This window comes from Hemiscyllium ocellatum, chromosome 22 (assembly GCF_020745735.1).
Source record: "Hemiscyllium ocellatum isolate sHemOce1 chromosome 22, sHemOce1.pat.X.cur, whole genome shotgun sequence".
Taxonomy (NCBI): domain Eukaryota; kingdom Metazoa; phylum Chordata; class Chondrichthyes; order Orectolobiformes; family Hemiscylliidae; genus Hemiscyllium; species Hemiscyllium ocellatum.
In genome coordinates this window covers 3,929,455-3,949,555 of record NC_083422.1, presented here as the reverse complement: position 1 = coordinate 3,949,555, position 20,101 = coordinate 3,929,455, and the positions used below count along the sequence as shown (strand labels likewise).

Genomic DNA, 20,101 nt, shown 5'->3' with positions numbered 1-20,101 from the left:
CAGATGGCAGATAGGATGATTCTTAGTCTGTGTTTGACCTGATAACTTCTGTAATACAGAATCAATGTCAAAGACTCACAAAATAACTTCTCTTGACTATACCACTGGGCAGCTGCCTTTGAATTGAACCAAATTAACCTGAGAACATAGAACATTACAGCACAGTACAGGCCCTTCAGCCCTCGATGTTACGCTGACCTGTGGTACCAATCTGAAGCACATCTAACTGACACAATTCCATTTTCATCCATTTGTTTATTCAATGATCATTTCATTGCCCTTAAAGTTAGAAAGTCGATTACTGTTGCAGGGAGTGTATTTCACGCCCCTACTACTCTCGGAGTAAAGAAACTACCTCTGACATCTGTCGTACATCTATCACCCCACAATTTAAAGCTATGTCCCCTCATGCTAGCCATCACCATCTGAGAAAAAACATTCTCACTGTCCACCCTATCTAACCCTCTGATTATCTTGTATGTCTCAATTAAGTCACCTCTCAACCTTCTTCTCTCTAATGAAAACAGCCTCAAATCCCTCAGGCTCCGAAACTCAATTCCTTTACCAATAAATGCAAACACACTATATGCCTTCTTATTAACCCTATCAACCTGGCAACTTTCAGACATCTATCTATGTACATGGACACCGAGATCTTTCTGCTCGTCTACACTACCAAGAATCTTACCATTAGCCCAGTAATCTTTATTCCTGTTGCTTCTTCCAAAGTGAATCACCTCTCACTTTTCTGCATTAAACTCTATTTGCCACCCCTCAGCCCAGCTCTGCAGCCTATCTATGTCCCTCTGTAACCTTCAACATCCTTCGTCACTATCCACAATTCCACCGACCTTGATGTCATCCGCAAATTTACTAAGCCATCTTTTTATTGTCACATGTTTTCAAATGAGTACAGGGAAAAGTTTATAAGTCAGCACTTGCAGCACCATCTAAGGTACCTAGGTACAATCCTGAGTTACATGGAGAAATGAAGAAAAAAAGTTACAATAAAGCTGACCACAGTATGACCACAAGTCAGAAAAACAAGAAGCAAAGTAAAAAAAAAACAAATATCATGTCTCTTCAAAGGCTGTCCGCATTAGACCAATGCAAGGGGCCTCCAAGTGGTCTGATCGCTTCCTGCCTTCACACACCGCAATGGGCTGTTATCCTCGCTCCCACACCAGGCCGTTACTGCCATGCTCCACACAGTTGTCGGCATCTCCGCTGCAGCCGGTTTGGAGGCTGGGAATTGGAAGTTGGGTGTTGAGGCCAAGAGAAGGAGGGAGGAAATGAAAAAGAGAAAAATGGGTGGAGCAGAGAAGCTGGTGAATCCTTCTCTGCCACCATCTCATAGTAGGTCTGTCCTGCCTGGAAAGTAGAACATACCCAGGAATGGTGCTCATAGAATCTGGAACATTGGCTCTGAGGTATGATTCTAAGAGCATGACTACATCAGGTCATTGTGTCAATAGCCTGTGAGCCGTCTCTCCCAATTTTAGTATATAATAGCAGTTGGTGAGGAAGACTTTTTCAGAATTAACCAGGGAGGGTGTGTCTTTGCATCCAGTATTTACATCAATATTGATTAATCTGCCCAGTTTTATTATCCTTTGACCTATTTGGAATGGTTTGACTGAACTGGATAGCTTGCACTGTCACTTTAGAGGCAGTTAACAATCGACCACATTGCACCAGGTCCAGAATCTCTCAGAGATTAACCGAAGAAAGAACTAGATATTTTCTTCACTAGAGAACTTTAGTGAACTAAATGAGTTCTTTTTAAACAACAGTCTGTTAATTTCATGTTCACTATTATTCATAGCTTTGTATTTCATTCTTAACAATTGCATTTAATTTGTCAAGCTAAGATTTGAAGTTATATCTTAAAATTCTTGCCTTGAAACTGTTGCAATGTGCTATCAGTTCAGTTTCAGTTGTAGAGTTGGACTGTTATCAAATGCAACTCAACTTTTTGTAAATGTTCTCCAAATTAAAATATCCTAATGAACTTTACTTTTTTCTTCCATTTTCCTTTCCTGTTTCTCCTGATGTTTATTTAGAGCCACGGTCAATGAGTGATTCAGGTGAGTGGTTGAGTCTTTCTCATCCCCTTCTGCAAGGCCAACCATTAGGAGAGGTTTTACAGACTTTTTTAAGGGGAAATGCAAATGTTTACTCTGCCTCTTTTTTCTTGAGTCTCATAGCAAGCCTCAGCCTTTGTAAACATGCAGTCAGATAATGTGCTATCTGTCAAGCTGCAACAGTATTCAAGAGCACATTAACATTGTGAGGTTATTAAAGGTGTACTATGCTCCGTGATACTGCCATTCTATTGTAGCTGCAGCCTAAATCCAAACTTAGCAATTTAGTAATGGAGCAAGAATCCCCTTGATCAGAAGTGAATTTGTTGACCAGGAGGTTGGACACGGAAGCTTCATTTGTGAAGTCATTTGTATGAGAATTGGTGAGGATGTGTGGTCAGTAAATTTTGTAATGTTCCAATTTGAACTCCCTTTGTATACATTAGCAACTATTATGAAAATTACCACAAACCACCTTTAGTTCGGTATTTTATTAAAAATTTATTGAGAGGTCACTGCGCACACAGAGATGAGTATTGGCAACCTGGTATTGTCCCTTACCGACAGTGTAATGTTACAGCAACCACAAAGTCACCATGTCCATGGCACATAGCCAGCATGGCTGACACTCCCTTCACCTTCTCTCACCCTAGTCACTGTTTAATCATCAGGTCACACACTTTGCCTGTCCTTAGATGCATCCCATCTGAAAACCCTCTAAGTTTAATCATAGTATTACATAGTAGTAGTCCCTACTTCTCTTTCCCCAATGCCCATTGGAAATCCACATCTTGTCATTGTGCTGCAGGAGAGCATCACATACCAACAAGCATTCAGTTAAGTCCAAACATGAGATTTTATTGACAGCCAACAAAAAGAAACTGCAGTTCAGACCCATAATGCAATACATCTGCAACAGGCAGATAGGTGAGGACGTGTATTTCCTTCATGCTGAAATCTTGACCTGAGAGTCTATGATGGTCTTCTCATCTACTGGAACTGGGTGTCAATCAGATCCTGGCAACCTGTGGTGCCTGATGCAGCCAAGCTATCCAATGATTAAGAGACCTTCCTCCAGCTCAACGCTCTCAATTTTCTTCTTAGATAACTGGTCCCATTACCTAGATCCTCAGCACCTATCATATCGCCTACTCTCATTTCCCTCAGTTCCTCAACACCTAGCTTGCTTTTGTTTCCCCTAGTTTTCAGTGCCTATAAAATGCCTGCTCCCATTCCCCTAGTTTCTCAGCACCTATCTCATTGGTTGCTCCCCTTCCCCTTGTTCCTCAAAACCTATCACATAGCCTTGTTCTCACACCAGGTTATTACAAAATACTCTGTCTGGATTATACTGAAGGAACCCACACCTCTGCACCCAGACCAAACCAAGCATTTTGCATTTGGAGATTGGCATGTGATGGCAAGGAAGGCAGCTCACAGGATACGCCGTCAGTACTAGGCCTTGCCTGGTCATCAGGTGCCCACCCAGAGCTTCCACAATTACCTCTCTCTATCAAAGCAGGCCATTTCTACCCATCCCCAATGTGGAGACCCACCATATTGAACTTCACTTCTCACTGTCTTCTTTGCTGTCTGAGCTCTGACATTACACCTTAATGATTGTCCACCCCGCTGCTCGATGCTCCCCCTGTAGAGGCATGGTAGTAATCACTGCCAATAAACCCCCCTCCCATAGCATGCCTTGTCTTGTGATGTTGTTTGGAATACCCCCAAATATCATGTTTTCCCATCACTGTCCTTGATGCCATCTCTGCACCTTGATGCCTCTTTCCCTCCCCCTACCATCCTCCAGCCTTGACTATCTGTCCCTTTTGACAGTGATGTCCACCCACTGGCCCCCTCCATCCTCCTTAATGAACGACAGATTGCATTTGCCTTAGACCTCTGACCAGACACCAACCCTGGTTTTGCAGCTCCAGACTGACAATATGTGTCCATGCACTGCTGCTGGCTGTAATCAATTGACCATCAGCCACACCCTCCAGACAGCAGTTGGACAGATTCCCTGATGGTGAGTGTCCCAAAAGGATGACTGATCATGACTGGAGTGGGCCAGTGCCTGATGTACTGAGACCCCTGACAGACAGTTGTCCACCTGCTTGGCTGGTTGCATCCACAGCTCCTGACATGGCCATTTGGTTGAATGAATGTGCCGTGCCTACTACATAGGCAGCTGGTAAATGCTGCAGTTGTTAGAAAGATGTCTCCATGTGCTGATTATCAAGGTAGTTCCTCACCTCCAAACCTAACCTGGGCACATTCTTACCAATAACCTTGACAAGCAGCCTCTCCATGTATCTACACAAAGGAGCTCATCATTACAACAGTACTGATAGCCTTTAGACTCTGGTTGAAATGCATGACGATGTGCTTCACTGGTATCCTACACTGGCCTGGAGGTGCTCTTTAGTACTCACAGCAAAGATGCCAGGAATCCTCCTGTTGGAATGATGTAGTGGTGTATCTTGCACAGCAGAGGGGGTTAGAGGTAAGGATAACCAAGATGCTCATTAATCAACTTGTGATGGCAGCAACTAAGAAGGAAAAGCAGGAGACCAGTAGTCACTGTTAGGACAGAAAATCTATTGCCAGGTCAGTTGTTTGCAGTACTGCCAGAAAGGACCTCATTTTAAAAAACAAAACATTTATTTATTTGTGAGATTTTGAGTTGCTGACATGTACTTAAGTTTCCAGTTGGCTCAAAGGTTTTGAATAGTTGCAATCTGTGATCATTGCAGGATGTATTTTGTTTCCATGGTTAGAAATACTTATGGACACAATTTCAAGCAAAGTATTTTGTTTTATAAAATCAAACAAGATCTTAGCCATGACACATTACACAGCCTGTGGGATAAGGACTTAGAGGACTTTTCAGTCCAACTCATCCATGCCAACTAGATATCCTAAACTAATCTAGTCCCATTTGCCAGCACTTGGCCCATATCTCTCTAACTCCTTCCTATTCATATACCCATCCAGATGCCTTTTAAATGTTGTAATTGTACCAGTCTCCAGCACTTCCTCCTTCATTCCATACACATGCCACCCTCTGCGTAAAAATGTCTCTTAGGCCCCTTTTGAATTTTTCCATTGTCACACTAAACCCATGATCTTTAATTCTGGATTCCCCCACCCAGGGAAACAAGCTTGTCCATTTACCCTATCATGCCTCTCATGATTTTATAAACCTCCATATAGGTCAGCCCTCAGCCTCTGATGCTCCAAGGAAAACAGCCCCAGCCTATTCAACCTCCCCCTACCGCTTTCATAAGTGAAAACAAGAATGAAACAGTACTTTAAGAGGTTGGTTCAAAATCTTGGTAATACTGAAAAAATGCTGCAATAATAACGGCTGCTGCCTTAGCGATGAAAAGGAAAGAGTTTTTCGTTCTTTTGTTGAGGCATATCAGCTGTGAGCAAATGCAGAAGCCAAGTAGAGGCAGTAAACTCTTGACTTTGTCCTAGATGGAAATGGGCATCTTAATTTTGTTATTGTTACAGTCATCCAGGAGAGTAACCTTCTGTACCTTATCCCTCATTCCCCTGAATATCACCCATCCTCCACGGCAACTCGTGCAAAATCCACCATGGACAAACCTCAGGAACGATATTGAGATTCAACAAAATGAAGTTCTAAATATCTGTCACAGACTTCACTGTTCAAAAAAATCTCAAAATGCATTCAATGATTTTTAAAAAACCCTTAAGTAGTTATTCCATTATAAAGACAAATAGTTGTATTCATAACACCATTTCAAACATGAATTAATCTATGAATAACCTCTTTGAAATGTCAGTCTGTGAACTTGCAGCTCCCCACTGTGATAATGATAGGTAGGAATAGCAGTAATTCTATAATAATCAGGCTTAGAGCTACTGAAACAGTTAGCTCATACTCTTCCAACTCTCAGACACAGGCAGGCATGATTTTATTTTCAATTTTTAAATGGAAGGCTATTCAAATAATTTGACAGCTTGACATTTGTATATCCTTCATAAGCACTTAAGTCTTCTCTAAAAGAAAGTGCAAGCAGGATAAGGCTTTTGCTCCGATGAAAAGGAAGCCTGTTTTAACTTAGTATTGATTCATATAGTTTTGCTGAATTTGGATTTCCTCCTTGCGGGAATCATACCCTGCTCCATTTCTCCTCCTGTTCCCAGCAGAAATAGGATCTGTTCGAAATGGAGACAAGAACTTCAGAATTCCAGTCTTAATTGCAATTTTTGAAGGTTCTTGAAATCTTCATGGAAGAGTAGGGTTTGAATCTCAGATGGCACAAAAACATATGGAAAGACCTGGCCTCAGGCTCTATCTCAGACTATAATTTGGGTCTTCTGAGCTGTTTCCCACAATGAACTATCTGCAGCTTTAATGTATCATAACTAGAACCTACAGTACAAACTTAACCTGACATTTTCAAGGGAGTTCACTCCTTTCTGATTTTCCCATAATCAGCATTTAACAACAAGCAATTCTACTGACTGACTTTCGTTAATATATTGTTTAAGGAAAGAAATATGTCTAATGAATTTGAAAGTGTTAATGCTTATTTTGAGTGTTAGCATGGGGACTCAATTTTAATGAATTAATATAAATTTTTGATATTATTTATTTAATATTTCGACATTTTGAACCACATTTATTTTACTGAAACTCTGGCTTTTTTTAGGAACATCCAATTCACTGACGTCAATGTTACAATTGATTTCTGAAAAAACTGCAGAGAATTGATGAAATGTCTCAATTAGTCAATCTTGAACAAAAGTCAGATGTTGGTTCAGAATCAAATTTCTTGTATTACAATTACAGCTTTCTGCCCGATAAAGTGACTGCATCTGATATTGCAATGGCTTGACCAAATGAGGTTTCTCTGAAACAAAAACAGGAAAATGCTTGAAATACTCAGGTCTGGCAGCATTGAGAGCCATAGAGATGCACAGCACTGAAGCAGATCCTTCGGTCCATCTTGTCCATGCTGACCAGATATCCAAGATAAATCTAGTCCCATTTGACCCATAGCCCTCCAAACCCTTTCTACTCATATCCCCATCCAGATGCCTTTAAATGTTATAATTCCACACATGCAACACCCTCTGTGGGAAAAAGTTACCTGTTAAGTTCCTTTCAAATCTTTCCCCTCTCACTCTAAACCTATGCCCTCTGATTCTAGACTCCTCCACCCAGGAAAAGACTTTGTCTATTTACCCTATCCATGCCCCTCATGATTTTGTAAACCTCTATAAAGTCACTCCTCAGTCTCCAAAGCTCCAAGGAAAATAGCCCCAGCTGATTAAGCCTCGCCCTTTCACATACAGCCTCCAACCCAGGCAATATCCTTGTAAATCTTTTCTGAACCTTTTCAAGTTTCACAACGTCTTTCTTATAGCAGGGAGACCTGAATTGCACATAGTGTTCCAATAGTAGCCTAACCAATGTCCTGTGCAACCTCAACATGACCTCCCAATTCCTATACTCAATGCTCTGCCCAATGAAGGAAAGCATACCAAATGGTTTCTTCATATCCTATTTACTTTCAGTGAACTATGAACCTGCACTTCAAGATCTCTTCGTTCAGCAACACTCCTCAGGACCTTACCATTAAGTGTGTAGGTCCTGCCCTGATTTGCTTTTCTAAAATGGAGCACCTCCAATTATCTAAATTACACTCCATCTGCCACTCCTCAGCCCATCGGCCCATCTGATCAAGATCCTGTTATACTGTGAGGTAACCTTCTTCACTATCCACTGCACCTCCAATTTTGGTGTCACCTGCAAACATATTAACTGTACCTCTTATGTTCAAATCCAAATCAATTATATAAATGATGAAAAGTAGTGGACCCAGCACCGATCCTTGTGGCACTCCACTGGTCACAGGCTTCCAGTCTGAAAAGCAGTTTGTAGAGACAATGGGTAATGAACAGAAATTTCCTCCCAAAGGCAGAACATGGAAATCAAACTGTTTCCAAATGTTTTTCTCATGTCTTGAGGAAGCAGTCACTCATTCTAATTTTCAAAGGGAGCATATTTAACAGACAGCCAGGATGGGGTGGGGAGCTTCTAAAGCTGGAGAGCCAATGAGAGACTGTCCAGCTTGAAACATGCAGAAGACTTTGATGGTTGAGAATAAATAAGAGAGAGCAGGATTGAAGACAGAGATGCCACACCCCACCTGCAAACTTTTCAACTTTAATTTACAAAGTTTTTGTTCACAGCCAGATTACTGCAAGACAGAGAAGGGAAAGTAGAGAAGATTTGGACCCCTTTTCCTACTCCTTTCCTCATGCAGGGAGAGAGAGTGGAGGAACCCCTAAATAGGGGGATGTATTGATGGTCTTGCAGCCACATAGGCAGGGAGAGTTTCTCCTCCTATTTTGAGCATGACAGCCCAGCCTAATACTGGAATATCATGTCTGGGCTCCTGAACCAGCCCCCAAAATCAGCAGGAACCTGAGGACTGACTGGAAAATTGCCCTCTGTAGGCTTTAACTGAGGCTGATCAGCAACGTGCTGTGCTCCTGATCCCACCTCCACGAAAGTGGCCCATAGTAGGGGTGGAGTCAGGGTGCTGGACAGGCTGGCTGAAACAGCCACACCATTGAACCTAGTCCCGGTGGCTTTAAAAATTCAGACATGTCATATAGAGTCATAGAGATGTAAAGCATGGAAACAGAGTCTTCGGTCCAACCTGTCCATGTCAACCAGATACCCCAACCTAATCTAGTCCCACCTGCCAGCACCAGGCCCATATCCCTCCAAACCCTTCATATTCATATAACCATCTAAATGCCTCTTAAATGTTGCAATTGCCCCTGCCTCCACCACATCCTCTGGCAGCTCATTCCATACACGTACCACCCTCTATGTGAAAAAGTTGTCTCTTTTGTATCTTTCCCCTCTCACCCTAAACCTATCCCCTCTAGTTCTGGACTCTCTGGCGCCAGTGATAAGACTTTGTCTATTTATTCTATCCATGCCCTTCATAATTTTGTAAGCCTCTATAAGGTCACCTCTCCGCCTCCAACGCTTCAGGAAAAATAGCCCCAGCCTGTTCAGCCTCTTCCTATAGCTCAAATCCTCCAACTCTGGCAAAATCCTTGTAAATCTTTTCTGAACTCTTTCAAGTTTCACAACATCTTTCCGATAGGAAGGAGACCAGAATTGCACACAATATTCAAACAATGGCCTAACCAATGTCCTGTACGGCCACAACATGACCTCCCAGTTCCTGTACTCAATACTCTGACCAATAAAGCAAAGCATACCCAACGCCTTCTTCATTATCCTTTTAACTGCGACTCCACTTTCAAGGAGCTATGAACCTGCACTCCAAGGTCTCTTTGTTCAGCAACACTCCCTAGTACCTTACCATTAAGTGTGTAAGTCCTGCTAAGATTTGCTTCCCCAAAATGCAGCACCTCGCATTTATCTGAATTAAACTCCATCTGCCACTTCTCAGCCCATTGGCCCATCTGGTCCAGATCCTGTTGTAATCTGAGGTAACCCTCTTCGCTGTCCACTACACCTCCAATTTTGGTGTCTACTGCAAACTTACTAACTGTACCTCTTATGCTCGCATCCAAATAATTTATGTAAATGACAAAAGTTAGAGGACCCAGCACCGATCCTTGTGGCACTCCACTGGTCACAGGCCTCCAGTTTGAAAAACAACCCTCCACCACCACCCTCTACCTTTGAGCCAGTTCTGTACCCAAATGGCTAGTTCTCCCTGTATTCCATGCTAATCAGTCTCCCGTGGGGAACCTTGTCGAACGCCTTACTGAACTCCATATCGATCACATCTTCTGCTCTGCTCTCATCAATCTTCTTTGTTACTTCTTTAAAAAAACTCAATCAAGTTTGTGAGACATGATTTCCAAGCACAAAGCCATGTTGACTATCCCTAATCAGTCCTTGCCTTTCCAAATACATATACATCCTGTCCCTCAGGATTCCCTCCAACAATTTGCCCACCACTGAGGTCAGGCTCACTGGTCTATAGTTCCCTAGCTTGTCTTTACTGCCATTCTTAAACAGTGGCACCACGTTTGCCAACCTCCATGTCTTCCGGCACCTCACCTGTGACTATCGATGATACAAATATCTCAGCAAGAGGCTCATCTGTCACCTTTCATCAGAACCAGTTTCTCTGAGGTTTTATTTCCTCAGCTGACCTATAATAGGTTCAGTGGGGGAAAGTTCCCATTTGTGGAAAAGAAGCTGCAGATGGGCACCTTAGGTGGTGAGGTTAGTGTGTCATGTTACTGGCACTTTGACACGGAGGTCAGACATTGAACACACTTGGTCCTTTCAGAAACTATTGACCTGGAGTGAAAGCGAGTTATCCTCGATGATGGGAACTGTTTAAAAAGAAACAAGTCCTACATATACTTGTTTATTGTAATTAATGACCAATTAATCAAAGCATTGTCCTCTACACCTAAGCTCCAATCAACCGAGGCTCTATACGGCAAACTATGCCTCATAAATTTACCCTGTTATTTCAGATTAAAATCTACAAATATGCTATGAGTCTTATGAAACTGCATATTCTTTGCAGATAACTTGTAGTTGGTGATGAAAGAGATCCAAATGTTACATGTTACAAAGGAAATATTTGGATGCCTGATGAAATTTCTCCAGGTCAAAATGTCCCTATTGTCCTGACACAAGCACCGCACATGAAGCAGCTGAGTGATGTTGTAAATTGGTGTTTTTGCTGTCAACCCTGTTGCCAAGTGGCTGTTCTCACTGTGTCAATGCATGGACAGCCAGTGATTCTTAGGGCACTAGTCAATGTTTGGAGCTTTTACCTCAGACTCCATGGTTAGCTTACTGTACAAAAGGAGCTTGTAATTATTTTAAGTTGAAGAATTCAACTATATTACCTCAAATCATTAATTAGTCCTGCAGCCGTTTATTGAAGAAACAAGTAGATGCAACACTGGGATTCAAAATCTGGGTTACCTCAATAAACAGGCATGTTAACTTCTTTGTTATTAATCTTCCCACCAAAAGAAGTATTATTTTCCTGCATTTATTTTCCATTTCAATGTTTGAAATATTTAGAGCAGATCACTGGTCAATCTTTTGTACTGTAGAAAACGAAAACCACAAGTTACCTCATAATTTAGCTTTCAGCCATTTTAGCATTGTCGTAAATCTTGGAGTAAATCATTCAGCGTATCTTTTCTGAGATTTAGTGCCCAAACTTAAACACAGTTAAAAATCACACACCACCAGGTCATAGTCCAACAGGTTTATTTGAAAGCACTAGCTTTTGGAAAGCTGCTCCTCCATCAGGTGGCTGTGTATGAAAAATAGTGCTTCTAAATAAACCTGTTGGACTATAACCTGCTGTTGTGTGATTTTTAACTTTGTACACCCACTCCAACACCAGCATCTCCAAATCAAAACTTAAACACGGTATTCAAGATGTGATCTGCCAAGAGCACTGTGTTTCAACCCTCCTGAGGTAAATGTCAACATTCCATTAAACTACTTGGTCTATTTTTGTAAATTTCAGAGATTTTTCAGGTCTTTAGTCACTCTTTTTTTCACCATTTAGAGAATGCTCCCATTTATGTATTATGAGCCTCAAGGTTAGTTATTTAAAAGTTTGATGGGACTTGAACTGAAATGATATGTACTGACCATAGCCTGTATTTTTATTTCATAGATCATAGAATCCCTACAATGTGGAAACAGGCTATTTGGCCCAACAAGTCCACACCAACCCCTTGAAGAGTAATCCACCCAGACCCATTCCCCCACCTTATATATCCCCCTGCCTAATGCACCTAACCTAAACATCCCTGAACTCTATAGGCAATTTAGCATGGTCAATTCACTGAACCTGCACATCTTTGGACTGTGGGGGGACACCAGAGCAAACCCACGTAGACACAGGGAAAGTGTGCAAACTCCACATAGATAGTCGTCTGAGGCTGGAATTGAACCTGGGTCCCTGGTGATGTGAGGCAGTAATGCTAATCACTGAGCCACTGTGCCATCCATGGTATAAAAGCAAGCACAGTTAATTTTAGTCTGGTTACTAGAAAAATAAATCATTAAATCACTGTGACATGTTACAATATGAACGATACTTGAGGATTGTCTATAAGTATCAGTAATCTACTTGAATCGTTTCAGAAGAGATCTGCACCCTGGTAATTGCTGAAGCTTTCTCTGAAGACTCTGGGATGTTCACTTGTACAGCTAGCAACAAGTATGGCACAATGTCGAGTTCTGCTCAACTCACAGTCCACGGTGAGTTATCATTATTCCTTCAACATTGCAATGGTATGTTATGAGGTTGATTTTTTTTTCACTGAAGCAGATTATTATTCCAAACGTACAGCAGATCCACAGGACCAGGGAACATATAGCAAATTCCCCAGATTAAACACCACTTTCCTGTAATGAGGCAGTAGTGTCAAGTGAGCAGTTTTAAGCGATTAAACTGCAATACTTCAGGATTGTGCCATCTCTTGGGATAATGCAACAATTTCATAGGGTTAAGAAGCAGTATCATGGATTCAGCACCAATATCTGGATTAAATGTCTGTTTTACAGGATTTAAGCAGCAGACCCAGGGATTTAGATTGCTGCTTGACAGGACTTGATGGACCAATTAGTCATCTTCTTTGCTATTGTGATTCCATTATTAAGCGGCAGTGTCATAGGACCCAAAAGCAGCTCCATAGAATTAGGCAGCAGTCTGATAAGAAAAAAACAACAGTCTCTTGGGATTAGATAGCAGTTTCTTGGGATTACATAACTGTCTCTTGGGATTATATAATAGACTCACTGGATTTGCAGCATATTTTCAGGATAACACCATTTGCACAGGATTAGGAGCATTATCACTGGATAAAACATTAGTTTCACGGGAATACAGTTTTGCAGGATAAAGCAACAGTTGTATGGAATTAGCAGCAGTTTTGTAGGATTAAATAACTATCTGACAAAATAGAACAAAAATATGTGAATCAGAAAATTGATAAAATGAACGTTGTTCTATGAGATTAAATAACTGCTGCAAGCAATTTTGATTTTCCTATTTTAATTTTGGCATGAAGGTACCTTCACAGGAGTTTCAGATGATTTTCTGATCAGTGTCAGTTTGACTCCATTATTAATAATTTCTTGGGGTTTCATTGTTACTTTGAGTATATGATTTTGGCTAACTGAACCATCCTGATATATTGAAGTTAGGGGGAAGATGACTTGTAAACCTCTATAAAGTCATCCCTCAGCCTCCAACGCTCCAGGGAAAACAGCCCCAGCCTGTTCAGCTTCTCCCTATAGCTCAAATCCTCCAACTCTGGCAAAATCCTTGTAAATCTTTTCTGAACCCTTTCAAGTTTCACAACATCTTTCCGATAAGAAGGAGACCAGAATTGCACACAATATTCCAACAGTGGTCTAACCAATGTCCTGTACAGCCGCAACATGACCTCCCAACTCCTGTACTCAATACTCTGACCAATAAAGGAAAGCATACCGAACGCCTTCTTCACTATCCTATCTACCTGTGACTCCACTTTAAGGAGCTATGAACCTGCACTCCAAGGTCTCTTTGTTCAGCAACACACCCTAGGACCTTACCATTAAGTGTATAAGTCCTGCTAAGATTTGTTTTCCCAAAATGCAGCACCTCATATTTATCTGAATTAAACTCCATCTGCCACTTCTCAGCCCATTGGCCCATCTGATCAAGATCCTGTTGTAATCTGAGGTAACCTTCTTTGCTGTCCACTACACCTCCAATTTTGGTGTCATCTGCAAACTTACTAACTGTACCTCTTATGCTCACATCCAAATCATTTATGTAAATGATGAAAAGTAGTGTATGAATGAGCTATCAGAGGAAGTAGTGGAAGCTAGTACAATTGAAACATTTAAAAGGCACTTGGATGGCTATATGAATAAGAAGGGTTTAGAGGGATATGGGCCAGGTGCTGGCAGATGGGACTAGATTGAGTTGGGATATCTGGTCAGCATGGACAAGTTGGACTGAAGGACTGTACAGCATGGACTGTACAGTTTCCATGCTGTATATCTCTATGACTCTATACTGCTGAAAATGATGACAGGTCTGTGTTTGTGGTGCAGTGGATAGTAAACCATTCCCCTGAACCAAAAGCTACAGGTTCAAGTTCCCTTTCAGAATGTAAAGATAAAGGCAAAGGCCAAAATGGTTAATTGTCAACCTGTTAAATCTTTTGCATAGAACATAGAACATAATACGGTGTAGCACAGTACAGGCCCTTTGGCCCTCGATGTTGTGCTGACCTTTTATCCTACTCTAAGATCAGATTAACCTCCATACCCTTCATTTTACTATCATCCATGTGACTATACATGAGTCGCTTAAATGTCCCTAATGTATCTGACTCTACTAGCCCTGCCGGCAATTAATTCCATGGATCCATCACTCTCTGTGTGAAGAATCTACCTCTGACATCTCCCCTAAACATTCCACCAATAACCTTAAAATTATGCCCCCTTGTGATAAACATTTCTGCAATGGGAAGAAGTCTCTGGCTATCCATTGTGTCTCTGCCTCTAATCATCTTGTACACCTCCATCAAATCACCTCTCATCCTTCTTTGCTCAAATGAGAACAGCTGTAGCTCCTTCAACCTTTCCTCATAAGACATACTCTCCAGTCCAGGCAGCATCCTGGTAAATCTGCTCTGCACCCTGTCTAAAGCTTCCACATCTTTCTATAACGAGGCAATCAGAACTGAATGCAATATTCCGAGTGTGGTCTAACCAGGGCTGTACAGAGTTGCAGCAATACCTTACAGCTCGTAAACTCAATCCCCTGCTAATAAATGCAAACACACAATATGCCTTCTTAACAACCCGATCAACCTGGGTGGCAATTTTGAGGAATCAATGGACATGGACCCCAAGATCCCTCTGTTCCTTCACACTGGCAAGAATCCTGTCCTTAACCCTGTATTCTGCAAGGAAATTTGACCTTCCAAAGTGAATCATTTCACACTTTTCCAGGTTGAACTCCATCTGCCACTGATCAGCCCAGTTCTGCATCCTGTCAATGTCCTGTTTTAACCTGCAACAGCCCTCCACACTATCCACAACTGCACCAACCTTCATGTCATCAGCAAATTATTAACCCACTCTTTCGCTTCCTCATCCAAGTCATTTATAAAAATCACAAAGAGCAGAGGTCCCAGAACTGATCCCTGTGGAACACCACTGGTCACCAAGCTCCAGGCTGAATACTTTTCATCTACCACCATCCTTAGTTTTCTATGCGTCCTCTGTATCCAAACAGCTAGATGTCCCTGTATCCCATGCCTCCTTACTTTCTGAATGTGCCAACCATGTGGAACCTTATCAAATGCCTTGCTAAAATCCATGTACACCACATCCACTGCTCTATTTTCATCAATGTGTTTTGTCACATCCTCAAAGAATTCAATAAGGTTTGTGAGACATAACCTGCCCCTTACAAAGCCATGCTGACTGTCTCTAATAAAATTATAGTTTTCCAAATAATCATAAATCCTGTCAGTCAGAATTCTCTCCAATACTTTGCCCACCACAGACGTAAGACTGACTGGTCTGTAATTATCCCTATTCCCTTTCTTGAACAGGGGATAACATTTTCCACCCTCCAATCATTTGGCACTACTCCAGTGGACAGTGAGGATGCAAAGATCCACACCAAAGATGCAGCAATCTCTTCCCTCGCTTCCCAAAGTGACAGAGGGTATAAACCGTCTGGCCCGAGGATTTATCTATCCTTATGTTTTTCAAACTTTTCAGCATATCCTCCTTCTTTAACATCAACCTATTCGAGCATATCAGTCTGCTTCATGTTGTCCTCACAAGCGACATAGTCCCTCTCAGTAGCGAGTATTGAAGCAAAGTATTCATTAAGGACCTCCTTCCCCTCCTCTGACTTCAGGCACAAGTTCCCTCCACTTTCCCTGATCAGCACTGCCCTCAGTCTGACCATCCTCTTGTTCCTCACATAAGTGTAGAGTGTAACCGAGATGGTGGCAAGAATGGGAGAATTTCCTGGTCAACCAGGTATGTCTAGTAGCTGCAATAAAACAGCTTGCCTGTGTTAAAAGACTCCATGCACAAACTGTTACCCCAGTCCTCATGGCAAAGATCCTCCTTGCTTTGGAGGTCTGTCAGAGAGAAAATAATGAGAAGAACTTATCACAATTTCTTAATTGCATTTTCCTTCCAACAATGGGTCAAATAGGTGAGGGCTGGATACCAGCTGGGAGAGATAGCTGGGAACAATCCCTGGCAAGTTATTAAAGATTAGAATTTAGAGCTTTAGAAAAGGATGGATGACAATTTTGTTGATGACATCATTGACAAGAGGCCATGATTGCCAGATGGGAGACTGAAGGATTGCTCAAGGGGCAGGGGAGCATTCTTACTCCATTGAATTAACAGAGAGTGGTGCATGTGAAAACACTGATACTTGTTCATGCTTTCTTTAATGTAATGCTTAGTTAAACTGTTTGATTCTAAACCTAAGGCAAATTGCAGAAAGTCCCAATCACAATGGTGACCCTACCTGTATTACCGGGGTATTCCTTGAGATTGGAAGTCTGCCCATAGTTTTCTGCAGTGTTATCTTAGACGATGAGGCTCACAACTAGGAATGCAATTTCTTAGAATTGGCTCCCAATTGTAGAAAGTCATATTTCTCATATGGTAAACTGTCTGCAATTCCTCACTTCTATTTGCCAACCTTTTCACAGGAACTGAAGATAATAATGCTATTAGTACGAATGTTTCAAGCTCTATGACAGTTGAAGCCAATGTGCCAGTCCAACCAGACAAAACACATTTGCATCCTTCAGTCCATTTGAAACCCAAACTGGAGGGTGTCCTTGTAAACCATCAGGATCACAAGCCCAAAGCTGGGCTGAGAGTGCATTTCAATTTGCCTGAAGATGACACCGCAAGCGAGCCTTCAATTGAACGGGAACACAGTTCAAGAAATGGACAGAACACCTGGGCTTCAGGGTTAATTTCACCCACAAAGGAGCCGCCACCAGTATTTGCGAAACCAAAACTGTGAGTAGTTCATAACAACTGCAGACCTGCAGAATTATGACATTGTTTTGACTGGAGTTCGAAAGCAGACAGTTTCCTGATTAGTGCCATGATACTATTCTTTGGAAAGTTGTCAGTAACAGTTCTGGTAACCAACTATTGCTTGAATTTTTGAAAGTTTAACATTTTTCTACCCTCAAAAGCAGCTTACAATACAACAGGAGGACATTAGGATTAACATTTTAAAGATATATATCTCATATCAAAATTCATCCAAACTGCTGAAGATGGTTGGAGCAAGGAATATCTTGTTCCACTAATAAAATGCAGATTCAGACGGCTGAATTTTATGAGCCTTCTGGAGATGGGCTGCGAGGAGAGAGACCTCATAAAATTGGGTAGAATCAATCAAGAGGGAAATCTGATCATCTTAAAAAGGTAGAACACAGCTGTCTGCAAACTGGAGGGAAGTGGGCAATTCTTTGGTCAGTGTTAGGTCACATGTCACCCCACCTACGTTTTACTGATGCCAAGATGGGCCACTCTCCATGTTGGCCTCCAACATGTGGGTTCCCAGAGGAGGCATCCTTTAATGGTCGACCCATGGTCCCTGAGGAGTTGATATCAATGATTGAATCCATGGTTTCAACACTGCAATAACAGATGCACTCTGTTTGCCAGGACCTGCCTGGGACTATCTCCACTTGGGCTGGCAGCTTTGAAACGTTGGCCTCTATCTTCAAGTGAATAGCAGTCCAGACAGCACCTCATAATTGGCTGCCACTGGTAAACAGTGCCTGGCATTCCACCATCCATTGGCTTCTACTGTCGTTCAGTGCAAGCCTGGGACCTGATTTCTCTTCCTGCAACACAATGCCATAATCCTTGGAAAGATTCAGCCAGAGAAACAAAGCATATCTGAGTACAAAAATAGACCATCCAATTCATCCCTCAGCGTCAGTTTTTGTCTTCATATGAGCAGGTTTTATCAGTCTAATATTTCTGCTTTCTTCTGTATCTGTTAGCATTCTGATTATCCCAATTTACTGATTCCACTTTTTAAAAATGGATCCAACAATGGCAGAAGCAGATGACAGTGCCTTCCATTTTATAACCTCTCATGGTTGCAGAATTTTGATCAGATAGATTGCATACAGCCATGATCTTGACTGCTATCTTTGCTGGAATATGTGGCAGCCAGAGGCAGGTGACCATCAGTGGACATTGGGCATATGTTGTCTGGATTGACCCAAAGGCTCAAAATTTGGTTGTCTACCGTCAGTGACAGAATAGAACATTCCCATCATTAAACAACATTTGAGAAAGCTCCCCCCCACCTCCACCCCGCCTCCCCCCCCCCCCCCCCCCTCCCCCACCTCCCCAGATACTGGCTGTATGGTAAAAAAATAATATGGTGGAAGGGTGAAGCATTGTGAATAGAATCTGTACCTCCAGTTGAACAGATGGACTACACCGTGAAACAAAGATCAGAGTGGCATTGTAACCCAGTTCTCCATTTAATCTCCTTCCTTGTCAGGCTCAGCTCTTATTAGTGCAGATTGCTGAATAAATCTTCACTGTCCTGAGCAAAGAGCTTTTCATTTAATATTAAGAGCAAAGAGGAGTGTGAAAGCCATCATTGCTGTTGTCTTGAAGACTAATAATGTGGATTGAAGTAAAGGATATTGTTGGCAGATTGAGTGAGTTGATGTCACAAAGTTGGATGGGAATTAGGATTGTTGTTTATCCAACTTCCAGACTGTCGTTTATAGCCAGGCTGCGTTTCCATTGGCTACTGCAATTGCATTTTTCACACAATTGTCTTTTGAAGGACCTAAAATATATTTGTGACCTCAGACTGTTCTGGATGTAGAACAAGAAGTTGATTTCAAATGGTTGCTGCATTTAAAGGCACATTCATCTATTTTGACAATCACATTATTGAAAGGAATGCCATATTAAAAGTGAAAAGTTGTTTTGTTGCAACATGCTGTTCATTTCACAATGCTGCATTCTTTTAGAATTGAATTGCAAACTTTTATTTTTCAACTATAGCTGTTCTGTCAGAACAACAATTTTGAAGATGGGTATCTCATAGTGCATAGCTGCCCAGTTTTTTTTTAAACTTTGAAGAAGAAAGATAATTAGAGGAAGAGGCCTTTCTCACCCAAACATACTTGTCCTCCAAGGAGATACAAAGAAGGCAAACTTCTCAGACAATGAGAAGCATCTCAGATTGAGATGCTTCTGCCTATCGTGAATACTGCCAGTTCTCATTCTGCCACCATCATTGTTGCTGAATGATCTCTGACCTCTGCTTTGCTGCTATCCATTTACTTCCCATGGATGCTGACTTTGCTCTGCTTCATTTTCCTTCAAACTGTCATCCTTCTTTGGATTATGAAGTAGTTTCTTAAACACATAACTGTCTTCCAATTCTATATGCACTTCATCTCCTGATAGCTCCCACCTAATCTTGTAAATTTACCTCTCATGTCCCCCTAACTTATTGCTTACAATTCCTGGTTAAAATCATGCGACTCTTCAGATGTTACAGGGAAATTGTCAGTATGTTCTACCAATAACTGAGGTCACTATATCTCCACCAAACCCTTAACTGTAACCTTCTCACCAGCCCCAGCACAAACCCCATCCACCAGTCACTGATTCCTCCATTACTGTCTCAAGCTGGAGCTAACTAAAACTTCGCTGTCATATCATAGAATCCCTTCAGTGTGGAAATAGTCCCAGCAAGTCCACACCAACCCTCTGAAGAGTAACCCATCCAACCCATTCCCCGCCCTATCACTCCACATTTCCTGATTAATGCATCTAATCTACACATCCCTGAACACAATGGGCAATTTTGCATGGTCAATTCACCTAACCTGCACATATTTGTGATTGTGGGCCGAAACTGGAGCACCCAGAGGAA

The 20,101-nt window shown here is 41.8% G+C and overlaps 1 protein-coding gene across 3 annotated transcripts in view; it reads left to right on the top strand.

The window, feature by feature from the left end:
* The window catches only part of mypn (myopalladin), a 295,631-nt gene that overhangs the window by 162,950 nt on the left and 112,580 nt on the right, over positions 1-20,101 (top strand). For all 3 annotated transcript variants that reach the window (XM_060841844.1, XM_060841842.1, XM_060841843.1), the window contains exons 8-10: positions 2,064-2,087; positions 12,259-12,375; positions 16,869-17,187. In XM_060841844.1, the coding sequence (XP_060697827.1) occupies positions 2,064-2,087; positions 12,259-12,375; positions 16,869-17,187 (460 nt within the window). The remainder of the gene's footprint in view (positions 1-2,063; positions 2,088-12,258; positions 12,376-16,868; positions 17,188-20,101) is intronic.